At 34.1% G+C, this 18,244-nt stretch overlaps 1 protein-coding gene across 1 annotated transcript in view; it reads right to left on the reverse strand.

The window, feature by feature from the left end:
• Window positions 1-18,244, reverse strand: part of LOC126881113 (NPC intracellular cholesterol transporter 1-like) — a 48,687-nt gene that overhangs the window by 1,979 nt on the left and 28,464 nt on the right. Inside the window, exons 3-5 of the mRNA XM_050645167.1 lie at window positions 10,470-10,733; window positions 5,814-6,002; window positions 43-223 (exon numbers count right to left, since the gene is read on the reverse strand). Of these exons, the coding sequence (XP_050501124.1) occupies window positions 43-223; window positions 5,814-6,002; window positions 10,470-10,733 (634 nt within the window). The remainder of the gene's footprint in view (window positions 1-42; window positions 224-5,813; window positions 6,003-10,469; window positions 10,734-18,244) is intronic.

Here is an 18,244-nt window from a genome sequence, read left to right on the forward strand (position 1 = left end):
AAAATAGTAAAAATACTTTAAAAAATAAACACCATTGCTCACCTGAGTAATTTCTGTTGTGTATAAAATTGTAAAGAAGAAACAAGGAGGAAACGATAATAAATACCATGATCATGATGAAAACGTAACCATCTAGGCCTAATGGTTTTGGGGGAGGAGTGGGTGGAGGTGGTGCTGGGCAGCTGTCTTCGCAGTCGACACAACTGCATGGAGGTGACTTACCCTACAGGAAAAAAGTGTTGGTTATTACAAAGTTTCGTGACACCACAAACTGAAAAAAGAAAAAAATACGAGATCCATTGTAAAAGGTATATTTAAAATTCCCTAAATAAGAGTTACATCAAATCATCATCGGTGTTACTAAAAGCTCTAAAATAAGTACAACCTAATTAGTTAAGAAAAAATTATTTAAAAAGTTGACTAAGGTTAAAAAATATAAGAGGTCATACTTACAAAAAATGTTTTGGGAGCCACCAAAATGTTTTGGGTAAAAACCCTTTAAATGTTGAAAGTTGTAGTGTTATACTACATATTAATAAAAATTTCATTAATCCCCCCGCATATAGTCGAGGAAATGAAGCTGAAAAAATGGCAAAACCTCGCAATTTTTCGTCCAGCATCGATTTGTACAAAAATTTGGGATTAGGCTCATTTCACCCTCGAGTTCATTTTCTATAATGAGCCGTTGTACGCTTTTGATTTTTTAAGGGTGAAAACCACCCCTAATTGTAAAAAATTATAAAATAAAATTTTAAACTTTAATATTGTCAACATTTGGTTCTTATTAGTTACATAATGATTGTTTTATGCTTTCAGATATACTATCATAATATTTCAACCCTTAAAACCACCCTTGTTGGAGTTATATATAAAAAATTTACTTATCCTAAAAGGATAATTTCGCCTTGCATCGATTTACATAAAAATTTTGGATTAGGATCATCTCACCCTGTACTTCATATTCTATATCATGCTTAAGGGCGTTTATTATTTTTAGGGGTGTAAACTACCCCTTATTGTAAAAAATTATATAAAAATATTGTAAACTTTAATATGGGTAAAATTTGGTTTTAATTGGTTAAATAATGATTAATATCATAATATTTCAACCCTTAAAACCCACCCTTAATAACATTACAGTTTTTATAAGTAGATATTTTAATAGATCTATACAGAAAAAAAAGTAGAATTAAATAATTACAAAAACATTTATTTACACAAAAATACTAATTTACAAATATGTACAAAGACAAATAGTTTTTTAGTCACCTTCCAGTATACGAACCGGTTCTGTGGTATTATACATACATTGAAAATTATCCATAAGCGGACTATCCGAATTTTTCGAAAATAAAAATTCGTTTTATAAACATAGCTCCTTCAATTTTGGCGATAAAAAGTTTTTTCAAAAATGACTGTAGGATTTTTGAAGAGTTATAAGAACTGTGTAAACTAAATTCCGTAAGATCCCTTAGTTTTTAATTAGGGTGAGTTTAAAGGGCTCGAATAAGGGGGTGTTTGCTCGTAAATAGAGGTTTTAAACAGCTATATCTCGCTAACTTTTCACTGTAATGAAAATCTATGCACAAGGGAATTTTAGTTATTAAAATAACCACAATTTAGTAGTTCATCATTTTTTTCGTATCTCCAGTATTTTCGGAGATATTTTGAAGTAAAAGGTGAAAAATGGGAAATTTCAAAAAATTTATTTTTATTTAAACTCCAGTTTTTCTAAAATTAGGCCTTTTAAATAGGTCAAACTTCTTGGGTGTACTGATAATACAAATATAAAAGGAATTACAGAAAGGTGAAGACCAATTTTTCATTAGGAGGGTAGTTAGGGGATTGTTTTCAATGATTTTTTCATAGAGAAAAGCAGGTACCGACATTTTTTTGATTAAGTCGCTTAATTTTCAGGCTAGAAACTTTTTATTATTATTTTTGGAAAGGCGTAACTGTACATATACTTGAAAAAAGATTATTTAAGTTTTCCTCGAAAAATGCAAAGTTTTTCCGTTATTTTAATTTGAATATTTAAAATTATACATTTGACAAAAAAAGCTAACTTTTAACATGCCGTATCTCGGTTTGTATTTTGGTCCTAAAGATATTACAGAAAAAAATTTGGTTTGAGTTACTAAAAGATACAATTTTGTTATCTACAGTTTTTTTTATTAAATGCATATTTTTCGAGGTATTCTCAAAAAACCTTCTAAAACAGTCGATTTTTTCATCGAAAAACTGTTACTTTCAAGCGCGAATAACTCGAAAAATATTAGTTTTACGAAGAAATTGTAAAAAACATTTTTTTCTTAGAATTACATTTTACATCGATTTACATGGTTAAAATGTAATAAAAAAATTCCCGACCCCGAGATGGGGTGGCAACCACCCCCAAGGTTTTAGCGTACAGCGGTATGATATAGAAAATGATCCTTGGACTATTCCCTACCTTATGTGAAAATTTCAAGTAAATCTATGCTGGACGAAATAATTGCGAGCCAAAATGCTTCATTTCCGCGACTATTAATGATGTTCTAGATATGCCTGGATGTTACCCAGGGCAACACAGGACTCTTCTCACGTGGTTGGAATTTGAGGATTAAAACCTCAAATACATATTGAAGTTCAATGGCCAGCTGAATACAAAAGGACCTTAGAAGGATCTCAAAGACAAACTGTCAATGCAACGTTAGGAAATGTTATATTGTTACTTCAGCCACAGAATTTAAAGTTTATTTTGATATTTAAAATAAAAACAGTATCTTTCCATATGTTACACCACGTGGGAAGAGTCCTGTGTTGCCCTGGGTAATATACAGGAATGTTTACAACATCATTAAGTATTTTTATTAATATGTAGTATGTATAACACAACTATAAAGAGGTATTGAATATTGTGTGTGTGTGTGTGTGTGTGTGTGTGTGTGTGTGTGCTCCTCAAACAGGTCTGGGTGAGAATGAAAGAAGACCTTTCTATGACCAATTAGGAGACGTCCTGAGTGATATTCCGTCAGAGGAGAAAGTTATAATAGGAGGTGATTTCAATGCACATGTGGGCCAAGCCAAGGCAGGATACGAAGCAATACATGGGGGATTAGGCTTTGGAACTAGAAATGAAGCTGGAGATGATATGCTTGAATTAGCAACAGCACTAGATATGGCGATTGTTAACACTTTCTTTAAAAAGAGAGAAACTCAACTTATTACGTACAAAAGTGGACAACATCAATCCCAAATAGACTATTTCATGATAAGGAAAGACGACATACGTGAATGCAAGGACTTCAAGGTAATAGTTAGTGAGATAGTAAGCCAACAACATAAGCTGCTTGTTCTGGACATCGAAGTAAAAAGTGAAACTAAACCAAAATATCGAAGAGGACCACAAAAAATCAAGTGGTGGATGCTAAAAGATGAGAAAGAAGGTCTATTCAGGAAAAGAATAGTAGAGAAAATATTTTGGAACATGAAAGGAAGCCCTACTACAATTTGGAGAAAAATGGCTAGTAGTATTAGAGAGACTGCTATTAAAATACTGGGGAAAACGTCAGGAAAAAAGTTTGAGGATAAAGAGACTTGGTGGTGGTCAAACGAATTTCAAGGAAAAATAAAAGAGAAGGGAAAATTATATAAAAAGTGGCAAGAAACCAGATCCAACACAGATCTTCAAAACTATATGGTCGCGAAAAAGGAAGCGAAAGTAGCAGTAGCAAAAGCTAAAGCAGAAGCGTATTCAAACCTATACGATCAACTTGATACCAGGGAAAGCGAAACGAAGATATATAAAATAGCCAAACAGAGAGCTAAGAAAGCAAAAGATTTTAATCAGATTAGATGTATCCGAGATGAAAATAATAAAATACTAGTTCACGAAAAGGATGTCAAAAAGAGATGGAGAAAGTACTTTGACAGCTTATTATATGAAGAATTTGACAGACAGCCTGTGGAGCCAACGGAGACAGTAGCAGCAATGGTCACCAAAATAACAAACGAGGAAGTGGCTCAAGCGCTTCAAAAAATAAAGAAAGGAAAAGCGGTAGGACCAGATGATATTCCTGGGGAAGTATGGAAAGCATTGGGGGAGACAGGAATAAGGTGGCTAGCAGGTTTATTTAATAGAATTATAGAAGTTGGACAAATGCCAGACGAATGGAGAAGCAGTATACTAGTACCTGTCTACAAAAACAAGGGAGATATACAGCAGTGTACAAACTACAGGGCTATAAAACTGCTTAGCCACACCATGAAAATATGGGAGAGAGTAATTGATAGACGGATACGTGAAGAGACCGACATATCCGAGAATCAGTTTGGCTTTATGCAGGGAAGATCAACAACAGACGCAATTTTCATTATAAGGCAGTTGATGGAAAAATACAGGAGTAAAGAAACAAACGCTCATATGGTATTCATTGATCTTGAGAAAGCATATGATAGAGTTCCTCGAGAGATTCTGTGGTAGGCACTCAATAAGAAAGGAGTCCCTGGTGCATATGTTAAGATTGTGAGGGATATGTATGAGGGAGTAACGACTAGTGTTAGGACAGGTGTGGGGAGACTGATAAATTTCATGTGAAAGTAGGATTGCACCAAGGCTCGGTGCTTAGTCCGTATTTATTCTCATTAGTTTTGGACCAGATAACAGCGAAACTACAGGGTAACATTCCATGGTGCTTAATGTATGCTGATGATGTCGTGTTAGTAGGAAATAGTGAAAGAGACTTAAAACAAAAACTGGAACAGTGGACACGAGCCCTGGAGGAAAAAGGTTTAAAACTTAGTAGGACCAAGACAGAGTATTTGGAATGTTCATTTAAAGATGGAGTTACTACAAATAAAATGGTATCTTTGGATGGTGAACTGATTGTAAAAAGCAATAGTTTTAAGTACCTGGGATCGGTATTACAGAGTAATGGAGAAATAGATGGAGATGCATGCAGTAGAATTAGGGCTGGATGGATGAAGTGGAAGGAAGCGAGTAGTGTGTTGTGTGACAGAAAAGTTCCAATGAAGCTGAAAGGAAAATTCTATAAATAAGACCGGCTATGATGTACGGAACTGAATGTTGGGCAGTGAAAAAGAAAGAGGAACAACGAATGCATGTGGCGGAGATGAGAATGCTTAGATGGATGAGTGGAGTGACAAGAAAGGATAAAATTAAAAATGAGTATATTAGGGGAATTCTAGGTGTGGCACCAATTGATGCCAAAATGAGAGAGCTTAGGTTGAGATGGTTTGTTCATGTTCAACGTCGGGACGTTAATCATCCAATACGAAGAGTAGTTGAAGTGCAGATTCCTGGAATCAGTAGGAGAGGAAGACCAGAGAAGACGTGGGGGGAGACGATTAGGCAGGACATGTTGGTAAAGGGGATTAATATTGATATGACCCAGGATAGAATTGTGTGGAGAAATACAATTAGGGAAGCCGACCCCGCATAGGGATAAGGCAAAGTTAATGATGATGAGTATGTATAACACAACAACTTTCAACATTTAAAGGGTTTTTACCCAAAACATTTTGGTGGCTCAGGCATGCTATTTTTTGTAAGTATCCTCTTGCATTTTTTAACCTTAGTCAACTTTTTAAATAATTTTTCTTCACTAATTAGGTTATACTTATTTTAGGGCTTTTAGTAACACTGATGATGGATTTTTTAATCCGAAAACGTTCTGTGATTTGATGTAACCCTTATTTAGGGAATTTTAAATATAAATTTTACAAAGGATCTCGTATTTATGTGATTTATGGTATACAGCCAGCTACAGAAATTTTAATTTCCTCGTGGATTTTTGAAAAAAGAAACTTACATCTACAGACTTGCTGCAAGGAATTATATCGGCAGTCAGAGGCGTGTATCCATTGGTAGGACCAGTAGCGTTGATGAAATCAATGTGGAACGGTACACCCGGTGTATTTGGATAGTCTCCTAAACTGTGGTACCATCTCAGAGGATTACACTTTTCGGCGCCATATTGGCCACACATAAGGTTCATTACCTGCCAAAAACAAAAAAAAATTAGTAACTGTTAAAGTCTATTTATTTTTATTTATATGTTGATCTTTCTTTTTTGTGTTACTTTAGAACGCATGCATACAGCAATGGTTTTTTGCAGATGTGTAGTTCTTGTTTTTTCTTAGATTAAAAAGATGATTTAATTGTACGTGCGCGCCATCGTGTGGCGCCAACGTGTAACGTTAGAATCCCCATAGTAAGTAGAAATTTTAGTGTTCTACATTAACTAACTGATTCCCAACTATCTGTGGTAGTCCTAACGTTGCAATATGATTGCATTGTAATGAATTAGAAATAAGGCACTAAACTAAGGTACGTTAAATTTAGCTTCTTTTCAACATCATGGGTGTGTTCAAAAATTATCTTTCAACTAATTTTTGCCTATACCTAGCAAATTTTATTAAATATTTATAGTTATATATGTACCAAGTCAGTAAAGTTACTCTTTATCGATCGAATCTGATATTAAGAGCAGAGCGAGCGTTAGCGAGCGAGGCGAATAACAGACGAGTTCGTAAAGAGTCTTTACTGACGTGGTGCATACAAAGTTTTATCGCCGATCATAAAAAAACATGGTTATAGTCTAGATGATGTGCACAGCAATTGGAAGGTGGAAACACAAAAAAAATCTTATGTATGTCTTTGTACTCACTTTATAATGCTAAAAAAATCACGGCTTCTAGATTTCAATGCCTATTTTTTTTTATAATTCTCATTTCAAAATGTTCTATTTTGGCATTAATTTTCAAATATATCGTCCATCTTGATCTTTATTTATTTGTAGTTGTGTGTTTAACCCATTTAGCGCCAAAGGTGCGAAAACACACCATTTTTTTGTAGAATTTTTTTTTGACAATTCGTTAATTTTTTTTTTTTTTAAATCTTTGTTTTTTTTAAGCAACCAGAAGATATAAGTGTAACTAAATTTAATTTTGTTTAATTTCCAAACTCATGTTTTTATCACAAAAATATTTTCTAAATGTCCGACATTTTCAATCCTTCGACACAACTTTATTTTTTTCTGTAGTAATTTTATTGGCATAATACTTTTGTGGTCAAATAAATTAAAACATTATTTTTTTAACCTGTTTGTACATCAATTGTTATAAAAATAAAAAAATAAAAATTTCTGAGTCATTAAATCTCGTGTTTGAAAATAATGGTTCGATAACGAACCGTTGGCGGAAGTCGACTTATAATCCTGTCTGATCAGGAATTTCAAGGTGACGCACAGGCAGTAATAATTTGTTGGGATATTTTTATGTGTAAAAGCACGTATCCACTATGCTTGCGCTCTGAGCTCCTGCAACTGCTCCACATAGTGGATACGTTGGCCGCTCCCGGACTGTGCAATTGTGCGCACTCTGCCTCGGCGTTCCAATCTGTGGCGGTTTATACATATGTAAGGGGGTGCATACCCTATCGATTGGAGCAATTGCAGGGAGCGCGGAGCGCAAGAGGTTCGTGAACATAGCCGATGGTTGCGCTCTCGGACCGTGCAACAGTGTGCGCTCCGCCTCAACGGTCCAATAGGTGGCTGTTTATATGTAGAGGAGCGGATACCGTCTCGATGGCAGCAGTTGCAGGGAGCGCGGAGCGCAAGATGTTTGTGAACATAGTGAATGGATGGCGCTCCCGAACCGTGCAACAGTGCCCGGTCCGCCCCGGCGGGCAATAGGTGGCGGTTTATATGTTGAGGAGCGCATGCCGTATCGATGGGACCAGTTGCACGGAGCGCGGAGCGCAAGAGGTTCGTAAAAATAGCCGATGGTTGGCGCTCCCGGATGGTGCAACAGTGCGCGCTTTGCCTCGGAGTTCCAATTGGTGTTGGTTTATATGTAGAGGAGCGCATACCCTATTGATTGGAGCAGTTGCAGGGAGCGCGGAGAGCAAGATGTTCGTGAACATAGTGGCGCTCCCGGATCGTGCAAAAGTACGCGCTCCGTTTTTATGGTCCAGGCCCATTTACACTCTAAATGTTTTGAGACTTTTCCAAAAAATAAAATTGTGTATTTCAATTTTTATAGCTCAGTTCCGCCAAAGGTTCGAAAACGAACCATTTTGTTGTTGTGACACCTGCCATTATCAAAGTGTAAAACAATTTTTTTACGATTGTTTAAATTTATTTTACTCTAGTTAATCAAATATATTACATATTATTGCAGTATTTCTTTGCTTGGCGGTTAATGGGTTAAGGTCATGTCACTTTTCTAACAATGTTGCCATATTTTAAAAAAATATTGGTTGGAGCTATTACACAGGGAAAGCCCCTAGACACTTTAGTTTCTTATTTTTTTGTTGTTCTGGACAAACTAATCTGATTGAATTAAATATTTTTTATTCTAAAAGTACATGACGCTTTTTTTTTGTAGTTTGACAATCAATTCTATATTTTACAATGGCGATGTGACAGTATGACATGGACAATGGCGTATTATATATATTTTAACAAATACCTAACATTGGTTCTTACAGAATTTTTCAAGAATATAAATATAACTGACAAATTTCCAGTTTCCGTTTCCTGTTTGCCATGTTGCCGTCTAATTGATTAGGTACATTGTTTTATTTGATACTTCATCGTATATTTATGATTTTTATTTCTTAAAATTCATCGTATATTAGATTAGATCATTTTTTTAAAGATTGGTTTTTTATTAGATTATATTAAGAGTTATTTTGGTTTGGCTAGATAAAAACGTTAACACTTACTTAATTACGTCCTAATGAAAAAAGAGTGTGTGTACTCGGTACGCACGTAAGACGTTATGCTTCTATTATTATAATTTCAACGAAATGAATATATTTTAAACAGTTTAATCGTATTCTTATTTAAATATTAAACCAATTTTAACACTTAAAATAAAATACCAAAAATTAAAAATATCGTTGATAGTTACGTTATTGTTTATGAAGTGTAGCCTTCCGCTCGCAGTTGTTTTTCCCTTGATGAATAGTAGAAATTCTAAATAAATATATTTGCTAACAAATTATCATTAATATCTGTCACCGTCCTATATATAATCGAATTAACAAAAACACCATTTCATAATATATTTGCATTAATACAAAACTTAAAAGATTTAACAATTTTATTAATTTTAGACGAAAGAAAAATTTCGTATGACAGTAATGACGATGACAGAATGCTTTTGCATGATGGCCGATTTCGATGTTTAATCGATAGTTGTTCAAGTAATCAATATTGAATAAGTACCTAATTACTAAATCTGTAAAGTTTCGATTTGTGTTTTATGAATATAATTGCAAAATACTACAGAATTTCACTTTCTGACATAAATTTAATTAATAATAACGTAAATTTTGTACAATATTTTTAATAATTAAAGTAAATAAATTTTAAGTTCACTCAAATAAATAATCGATTACTGCCATCGACTATTGACTTTCAGTTCAATAAAGTGTTACTTTACTGCCGCAAATGAGTACAATAATGAATGACTTTAGTGACGGTTGGCGATAAAATATATTATTTGTTTTTATACAGTTGAGTCCATAATTCTTTGCCCATGCGTAATCATTTAAAGCATACGAAATAAGTCGAAAGTCTATTCCACGCAACAGCAAGTGACATAAAGTGGATACTGCTTCGATCACGGATTATATAAAAAAATTTGACGTTATCAAATAAATAGAATGTAAAATTTTGCTTTAAAATTTTGGTGCATAATTACAGCTACATTTGAAGTAGCTTAATAAATTCTTTTGATGTCATTAGTGTAATTAAATATTTGTTATAATATAAATATTTGACAATAAAATATTTTCTTGTTGTTATCTATTTCATTTTACGGAAACTTAAAAAAAACCATTCCTTAACTGTGAATGAGGTTAACTTTGTATGGGGCCGTCCATTAATCACGTGATTTTTTTTGGCAATTTTTGACACCCCCCCCCCCTTGGTGATACATTATGAGGTTTTAGACCCTCTATATTACGTGTATTGTGACATTTCGTGATTTTTTTAGACCCCTCCCCCCCTTTCGAGCCTCACGTGAGTAATGGACGGCCCCATACAAAGTTAACCTCAGAGCCAAAAGATACATAACATTATAGGGACCGTAAACGTTTAAACTTCTTAAATTTTTTGTAAGAATGTCCGACTGATGTGTGTACTTCTTACAATTAAAAAATATATGATCTAAGTCTGCCGTTTCATTGCAAATATCACAAAAATTGTTATCAATTATTTTTATTTTGTATAAATGTGCCGGATAGCAAGCATGTCCAAACTTCATCCGAGATATGGTTGTTATGGAACTTCTCGGATAGTCGTAATTATTTGTTGTTGGCACTAAGCATATAACTAATTTTGTTCAGGGCATTATTTGTAGTTATTATTAATAATATGACAGTTTTAGATTAAACGTCAAAAAACATGTATTGTATTCATGACCTATTTTTCAAGCAGTACAAGTATTTAACTCACCTTTCCTCCAGTGACTGGTACACTGACTTCCTTGCAGGAATTGTAAGCACCCTCCATATAGGTGTTATCCAAGTATACATCCACATCTGTGATGTATGTTTTATTCGTTTCTGGATTTAGTTCTGTGGTATTGACATGCATGAATTTGGATTGTGTTGGGGAACAGGTAAAGTGACAAAACGTCTTCACGAAGTTGTTCATACAGGAGGGACATCTGCTCAGCAGAGACTGGGCTTGTTGGAGATTGCTGTCCAGGAGTTTGAGCTACAAGAAAAATCAATGGGAAAATCCCAATAGTTGGCTGTATACCATAGTTTAAAAAACTCATACAGAAGTAAAAACTTCGAAATGTATTCTGGTATAAAACCAGAATACATTTCGAAGTTTTTACTTCTGTATGAGTTTTTTACAAGAAAAATATTATTTTGTAACAGACTTTTTAAATCAGTATTTCAAAATCTCTGGTCTGGGATGAAAAGCAAGAAATAATTTACCTATGATCTACTTGTCTAAGAGCTAGTGAACCCTCCGACTAACGGTCGTAATGTAAGGCTAGAAATTTGTCTAGTAATAATTCATAGCACACCAAGGCTAAAAACCATGACCTGGCAGGCCTCAGCAGAATAGAGAATTAAATACCCTGCAGGCATAGAGAATTAAATACCCTTTCAAATGAGCTATCACACAACCCCTACTCTCATTTAAAAAAATCATCGATTACGTCATCACGCTCAGATGGATGATGTCACTAGTATTATATATATATATATATATATATATATATATATTGTTCGTTATATATATATTGTATATATATATATTGTTGTGATCCGCTTCTTATTTATTTTATATTAATTATTATTTATTTGATTAATTATTTAATTGTCGCAAATCATACATCAAAATTGAATAAAAAATCTCAGGGTGCTTTTTATATACTATTAAAAAAATCCAGATTATCTCACGTTATACTTATCTTCTCTCGTGGGTTCAGTATCTCTGAGTTGATCCTAATCGGGATAAAATAGGGAAAAGAAATAAAGCAAAATATTAAAATAAAAAAATAAAAATACAGAATTGTCTTTTATTTATCAAATTAATACTCTGAAATCTATCGAATCTAAAAACCTGTGGACACAGATGTCCGAATAAAATTTATACCACTTAAATTTATTATCGTTACAAAAAAATAATTTATCGGTTTGTTCCCGATGACTTTGGTAAAACAAACTAAACCAAACAAATTTATGTCTTCGCAAGATTACCTATATTTACTATTTATATTTTGAAATATTGGAATTTTAATTCATATGCTTTTTAATCAAAAATTTATTTCCCGAACATAAAAATCTCTTTCACATAAATTGACTGACCTTTTGCTTCCCTCACTCGGATGTCTTCTCGTGACCCCAAACAGCTCTCCCTCGTTGATTATGTTAAAGGCTACTCATCAAAGTCTCTCTCCGTTGTCCAGCTTCAAAACTATCAGCATACCAGCACTAATTCTCCAACAAACCGTGTCTCTTTGACACGTTCTCGATTCAAACAAAACTCCAAAAATTCTCTGCTCTCCTTCTCACAATAATACAGAATCAAAGAGGTATTTCGTCTCGATTTGATCTGTCTCTCGTTCCACTTTTCAACACTATTCTCCACTATCAACCAGCCACTGATATATGCTAACTATCTCTCAAACTTAACACGTCGAAACCGCTTCTTCTCGCTGCCAACAACATAATGAATAATTTTTCAACCTCTCTCAATCATTCAATCCATCTTTTCCCCTTCCACATTCCAAGAATCAGAACATTGACTTTTTCATTTGACAAACAACAGTCACCCTCAAATTTGTTCCGACAATGCTAATTACTTTCGGAGAAACTCTCCCACATATACTCGTATTGAAATGAAGATATTAAAATTCCAACTTTCTTTTCAATTATCAATTTCAAGAAATTGATAATCACCTATACAGTAAACAATTTTTTTCCATTTTAAATCTAAATACATAGTTCTTTTCACTTTAATTATTCACAAAAGTCTTTAATGGTTCCTCGGAAGGCTCGTTAAAAGAGAAATCTATTTACATTCACTAAATTCTAATAAATTTTAAAACAGCTCAATATATAGGGTGTATCAAAATTATGTGCCCGCGTTATTTAAAAAAAATTTAATTTAATTTTCATTTTGCTTTTGATTGATAAAATGCAAACACAATAACATCCCCGCCTTGTTTTGAGATAAAATCAGTATTATTAAGTGTAACAAAAAAAAATTTGATTTTCTCTCGACAACAACACTTTTCTCTTGTTATCATATTATCCTAACCTAATTCTCTTATCCTACCTTAAATTTTATGCATTTGTCTTTATTCGTGGTATTTGTACACATCATGGATATTGTAAACTCCTCGTATCTTTTCTGAATCCACATGCCTCAGGACATAACTGTTTATTCCATTTTCATTGTGCACGATGTATGGACCCTCGAAAATAGGCATTAGTTTTGCGCAAACGTCCCCAGTGAGATTTGATACTCGTAATGCCCTTACCAGCACCTTTTCTCCCTTCTGAAAAGTCACTGGGCGTCGTCTCCTATTATGATTTTGTCTTTGGAGATATTTTTCATTACTGCGCTGCAGCCTCCTTTGCACAATTTCCAAGACTCGTTGGTATTCCCTCGCTCAGGTTCTTCCCATGGCCGTAATGGCATAACACCCTTCATGATATATTCCGGAGTCTCTTTTGTCACCGTACTTGGAATCGTGTTTAAGTAGTTTTCTATTTCTGGCACTTTCCTGTCCCATCGTCTATGTTGTCCATTTGCAGCAATGCGAAGGAATTTCGTAGTCTCCTGTATAAAACGCTCTGAAGGATTACTTTGAGGATGTCGGATACTGACGAAATTTGTCCCTATTCCCCTGTCTTGAAGCTGTCCCTTGAAACGCTCACTCCGGAAATACGTCGCATTGTCTAAAATAATTCTTCTTGGTGTTCCTACGGTGGCTATAAAATTGTCAATCTTTCTCATTATTTCTTCCCCCTTTGTTGTACGGCAACTGTATAACTTTACGTATTTTGAAAAAATATCAACCATCACCAAAATATGCTTGTTCCTTTGCGTGGTCATTATCAGATCACTTAACATATCTATTGCCACAATATCCAATTTTTGACGGGATACAATATTTTTAGCAATATTTTCATTTCTGAAATTTCTGCTTTTATATTTTTGACATATTTCGCATTTTTGGGTCACTTCTTTGGCAATCCGGTAATCCTTTCGGCAGATATAGTTTTCTCGAAAAACCAGCCAAACCTTCCTGCTACCGATATGCCCATTGTCATTGTGTAATTTTTGTATGATCCTCTCTGCCAATGTCTGTGTTACCAAATATAGTTCCTTTCCATCGATTCTTTTGAAAAATATGTCATTTTCTCTCTCCGCTCTTCTTTTTTCTTTTTCCTCCAGCTCTTCTTGATTTATTCTTATTTCATTTAACGAAAATACACCTTCCTCTTGTGTCAAGATATTTAGTCCCGCCTGAAAAACAATTCCTTCCTTTTTTCCAGTGTCTTCATCACGTGTGAGAGCGTCGGCTATAATGTTGTCTTTTCCTTTTATGTATCGAAACTCAAAATCATACTCCTGCAGCAACAAAATTCCTCGATGTATACGATTGTTAACCAGTCGATTTTTCATGATATGCACTAAAGCTGCGTGATCTGTTTCAATTGTAAATTTTGCTCCCAATAGATAAAACCTTAACTTATTTACACAAAAAAGTAGGCTAGCAAACTCTAATTCAGTCACACTGTATTTTCTTTCGTGTGTTTTTGCCACCCGGGAAATAAAACAAATTGGCACTTCTTGATTGTTTTGTATCTGCGACAAAACTCCCGCGAATTTTTCGATGGACGCATCAGTTCGTAATATGAAAGGTAAATTGTACATGGGATGATATATTTTAGTTCCTTTCGAGAATTCTTCTTTTAATATTTGGAAAGCTTTCTCTTGTTCTTCTTTCCAATTCCATTTAACACCTTTTTTCAGTAATTTTATCAATGGAATCTCCTTCTGGCTCAAATCAGGAATTAGTTTTTTGAAATAGTTGATCGTACCAAGAAAACCTCTCAATGTTTTTAAATGCGTTGGCCTTGGGTATTCATCTATGAGTTTTATCCGGTCCTCGGCTAAACTAACTGTTTTTGTTTCCAATTTAAAACCCAAATATGTGACTTCTTTTTGAAAAAATTGACATTTTTCAATACTCAATTTTAATCCGGCCTTGTCCAGTTCTTCTAATATAATTTTTATGTGTTTTAAATGACTCGATTTATCTGGTGAAAAGATTAGTAAGTCGTCAATGTAGTGTACTATAAAATCTTCATACCTGTTTAATATTGTATGCAAAGCTCTTACCAGTGGTGCACAAGCACTTTGTAACCCAAAAGGCACTACTTTAAATCGGTACACAATACCATCGATCGAAAAAGCGGTGTAGTTTCTACATTTTTCTGCTAAAGGTATCAACCAAAAACTATGTTTTAAGTCAATTTTAGAAAAAATATGTGATCCTGTAATTCTTCCAAAAATAGCCTCGATGTTGAGAGGTGATTCATATTGAGATACCGTGTGTTGATTTATATTCCGGGCATCCAAACATAGTCTCAATTCTCCACTGCTTTTTTTAACAATCACGATTGGGTTGATATACGGAGAGTCACATCTCTCTATGATTTGATTTTCTAACATTTCATTGATTTCTCCTTTCACCTCCTGTCGGTACTTATATGGGATGGGGTAAGTTTTCGATCGAAAATTTCCTAAGTCTTTCTAGTCCTGTCGCCAGGGGGGGTACAACGGCCTCCTGTATTCAGATGGACTTACCCAAGTTTTTTTTATGTATTTTGACCTGTAGAACACGAATTTTTTGGGTAACAGTTGATCCGGATGTCGATAAGATTGTTATAAACCAAGAAGTTGAGGAATCACATAACAGCGATTTCTCGCAAAACAAAACATTTTTTTGTATTTTTTGGTCCATTTTAACCGAAAAATGTTCCTACAAATTTTTTCGTAGGATGCATAGTTTTCGAGATATACGCGGTTGAACTTTCAAAAAATCGAAAAATTGGAATTTTTGAACCCGAAAGACTTTTGATTGAAAAATAAAATAGCAATTCTGTTTACCGCATTTGAAAGTTCAAGTCAAATTATATCGGTTTTAATTATTTGTATTGCCAAAAATGTATTATTTTATTGTTAAAACAAAGCTATAAACACCTAGTGCTTGAGTGATGTTTCAATGATTTTTCATTTAAAATCGAACGAGTACGTAGAGGAGGTAAAAGTGCAAGCGGGGCTATTTCTAAGTAGCATGCATTAAAACGCATGTATTAGGCACGGGAAACAGTATGTGTTTATAGCTTTTTTTAACAATCAAAAAATAAATTTTTAGCAATGCAAATATTCAAAACAGATATAATTTGACTTAAACTTTTAAAGGCGGTAAGCAGAATTGCTATTTTATTTTTTATTCAAACGTTATTCGGGTTCAAAAATTGCAATTTTTCCATTTTTTGAAAGTTCAACCGCGTTTATCTCGAAAACTATGTATCCTACGAAAAAACTTGTAGGAACATTTTTTGGTTAGAATGACCCAAAAAATACAAAAAAATGTTTTGTTTTGCGAGAAATCGCTGTTATGTAATTCCTCAACTTCTTTGTTTATAACAATCTTATCGACATCCGGATCAACTGTTACCCAAAAAATTCGTGTTCTACGGGTCAAAATACATAAAAAAAACTTGGGTAAGTCCATCTGAATTAAGAAGGCCGTTGTACCCCCCCTGGCGACAGGACTATTCACCTCAAATGAATTTTCATACTTTTTGGCTACTCTGTTTTCTTCATTTATTAAATTTTCATACTCCCTCAATATTTCACGCAGTTCCTTCTCCTTTTCTTCTCCACATATCAATTTTATTTCTTTCTCCTCCGATTCTTTACACATGTTTATTGTGTATTCTGCATCCTCCATTTTGTATACTTCTTCGTCAAATACCACAGTTTCCATGATATCTTTTTCGTTCTCTTTTTCCAATCTGATCTCTTTTTCTTCTGGGCTCATCTCTTTTTTCGAGGAATCCCAATCTTCATTTTCTTGTGTCAATCTTTCTTCTTCTTTTTCTTCTGTTGGGCTCATCTCTTCTTTTGAGGAATCCCAAGCTTCATTTTCATTTGTCAATCTTTTTTCTTCTTTTTCTTCTTCTGGGCTCATCTCTTTTTTCGAGGAATCCCGAGCTTCATTGTTTTTACTTATCTTCTACTTCTTTCTTTTCTTCTTTTTCTGTCCTTGCTTAATTGCCAAATTCATTTCCACCGTTTGTTTTTTGTCTGCATTATCCTTTTTCCGTTTCTCATGTTCCTTGTCCATTTCCAGAATGTTAGGTTCTTCTTCTTTTCCATCTGTGATTTTCATCGTGTTATTTTTGAAATCTATCACCACATATTTTTCTGACAATTCATCCACTCCTACGATCATATCATGCATCATGTTTGGCATTATAACACATTGTAGTGCATAAAATTTCTTCCCCAATCGAACCCTTATTCGTATTCCTTCATTTATTGTTGCCAAAGTCCGTTTATTTGCGCCCACTAAATTTACCCTGGGAATTTTGTAAATCAAATTCGTCAAATCAACCTCTTCTATTACTTTCCTGTTAATCAAAGTAATTTCTGAACCAGTATCAATCATAATTTTAATCGGTTTCTCATTTATAAAACCATCTACCAATTTTAAATTAGATCCACTTCCTTTATCATTATTTCCTGCTAATTTAATAAATTCCTTCGGGTGACAAAAAATTCCTGTTTGCTCTTTTGTTTTTAGTGAGCGCTTTCGTGAAAAGACGCTTGCTGTTCTTCTTCGCTTCTTCTTCCGTCGCTTTGTCTCTCATCCTCATATTCATATATTTGCGTGTTGTTTACCGCTCTTCTGTTTTCTCTTTGTCGGTCGGACCCGTATCGGTTTCCACGATTTTCCTGTTGATTCCTTCTATTATCATTTCTGTCCTCTTGATTTGTGCGGGTGTTATTTCTATTCTGGTTTTCTCGATGTCTGTCTTCGTTCCATTACCGATTTCTTTGTTCATAGTTTCCTCTTCCGATGTCTCTATTTTCGTTTTCTCTTCTTGTATAATCTCTCCTAAAGTTCTGTCTTCTATCTCTATAGTCTCGATTTTCGCGTTGTCTATAATTATCTTGCGATCTTCTTATTTCTCTTTCTCTCATTTTTGCTTCTCGTATTTGCAAAAATTAGCACAAACTGTCGATATCTTTGTAGTTTTGTAGAGTTATGTGATCTTCTAAGGTATCTTCAAAATGTCTGGCTATCAGTTCTACTAGCTGTTCGGATGAATAATTGTACTGTAGATGTTTTGCATTATTATATAATTGTAGTGCATATGTTTTCTCTGAAATACCCATTCTATCATGGTACCTCCCATTTTGCAATTCCTTGTTTATTTCTAGCTGTTGTATTTTCCCCAGAAATAAGTCAGGAACTTTTGTTCGAATTTATGCCAATTGTCCAATTCTTCTTCTTTGCTATCGAACCATAAACTTGCCTCATCTTTGAAATGGTTCCTTATCGTTTCTTTGGCTGTCTCGAAGTTACCGATGTGTCGTATTTTCTTTTTCAAGTTGTTTATGAAAATTACTGGGTGTAATTTTTTTACATCCCCGCCAAATCTTATTTTCACATCCTC

This window comes from Diabrotica virgifera, chromosome 1 (genome assembly GCF_917563875.1).
Source record: "Diabrotica virgifera virgifera chromosome 1, PGI_DIABVI_V3a".
Classification (NCBI taxonomy): domain Eukaryota; kingdom Metazoa; phylum Arthropoda; class Insecta; order Coleoptera; family Chrysomelidae; genus Diabrotica; species Diabrotica virgifera.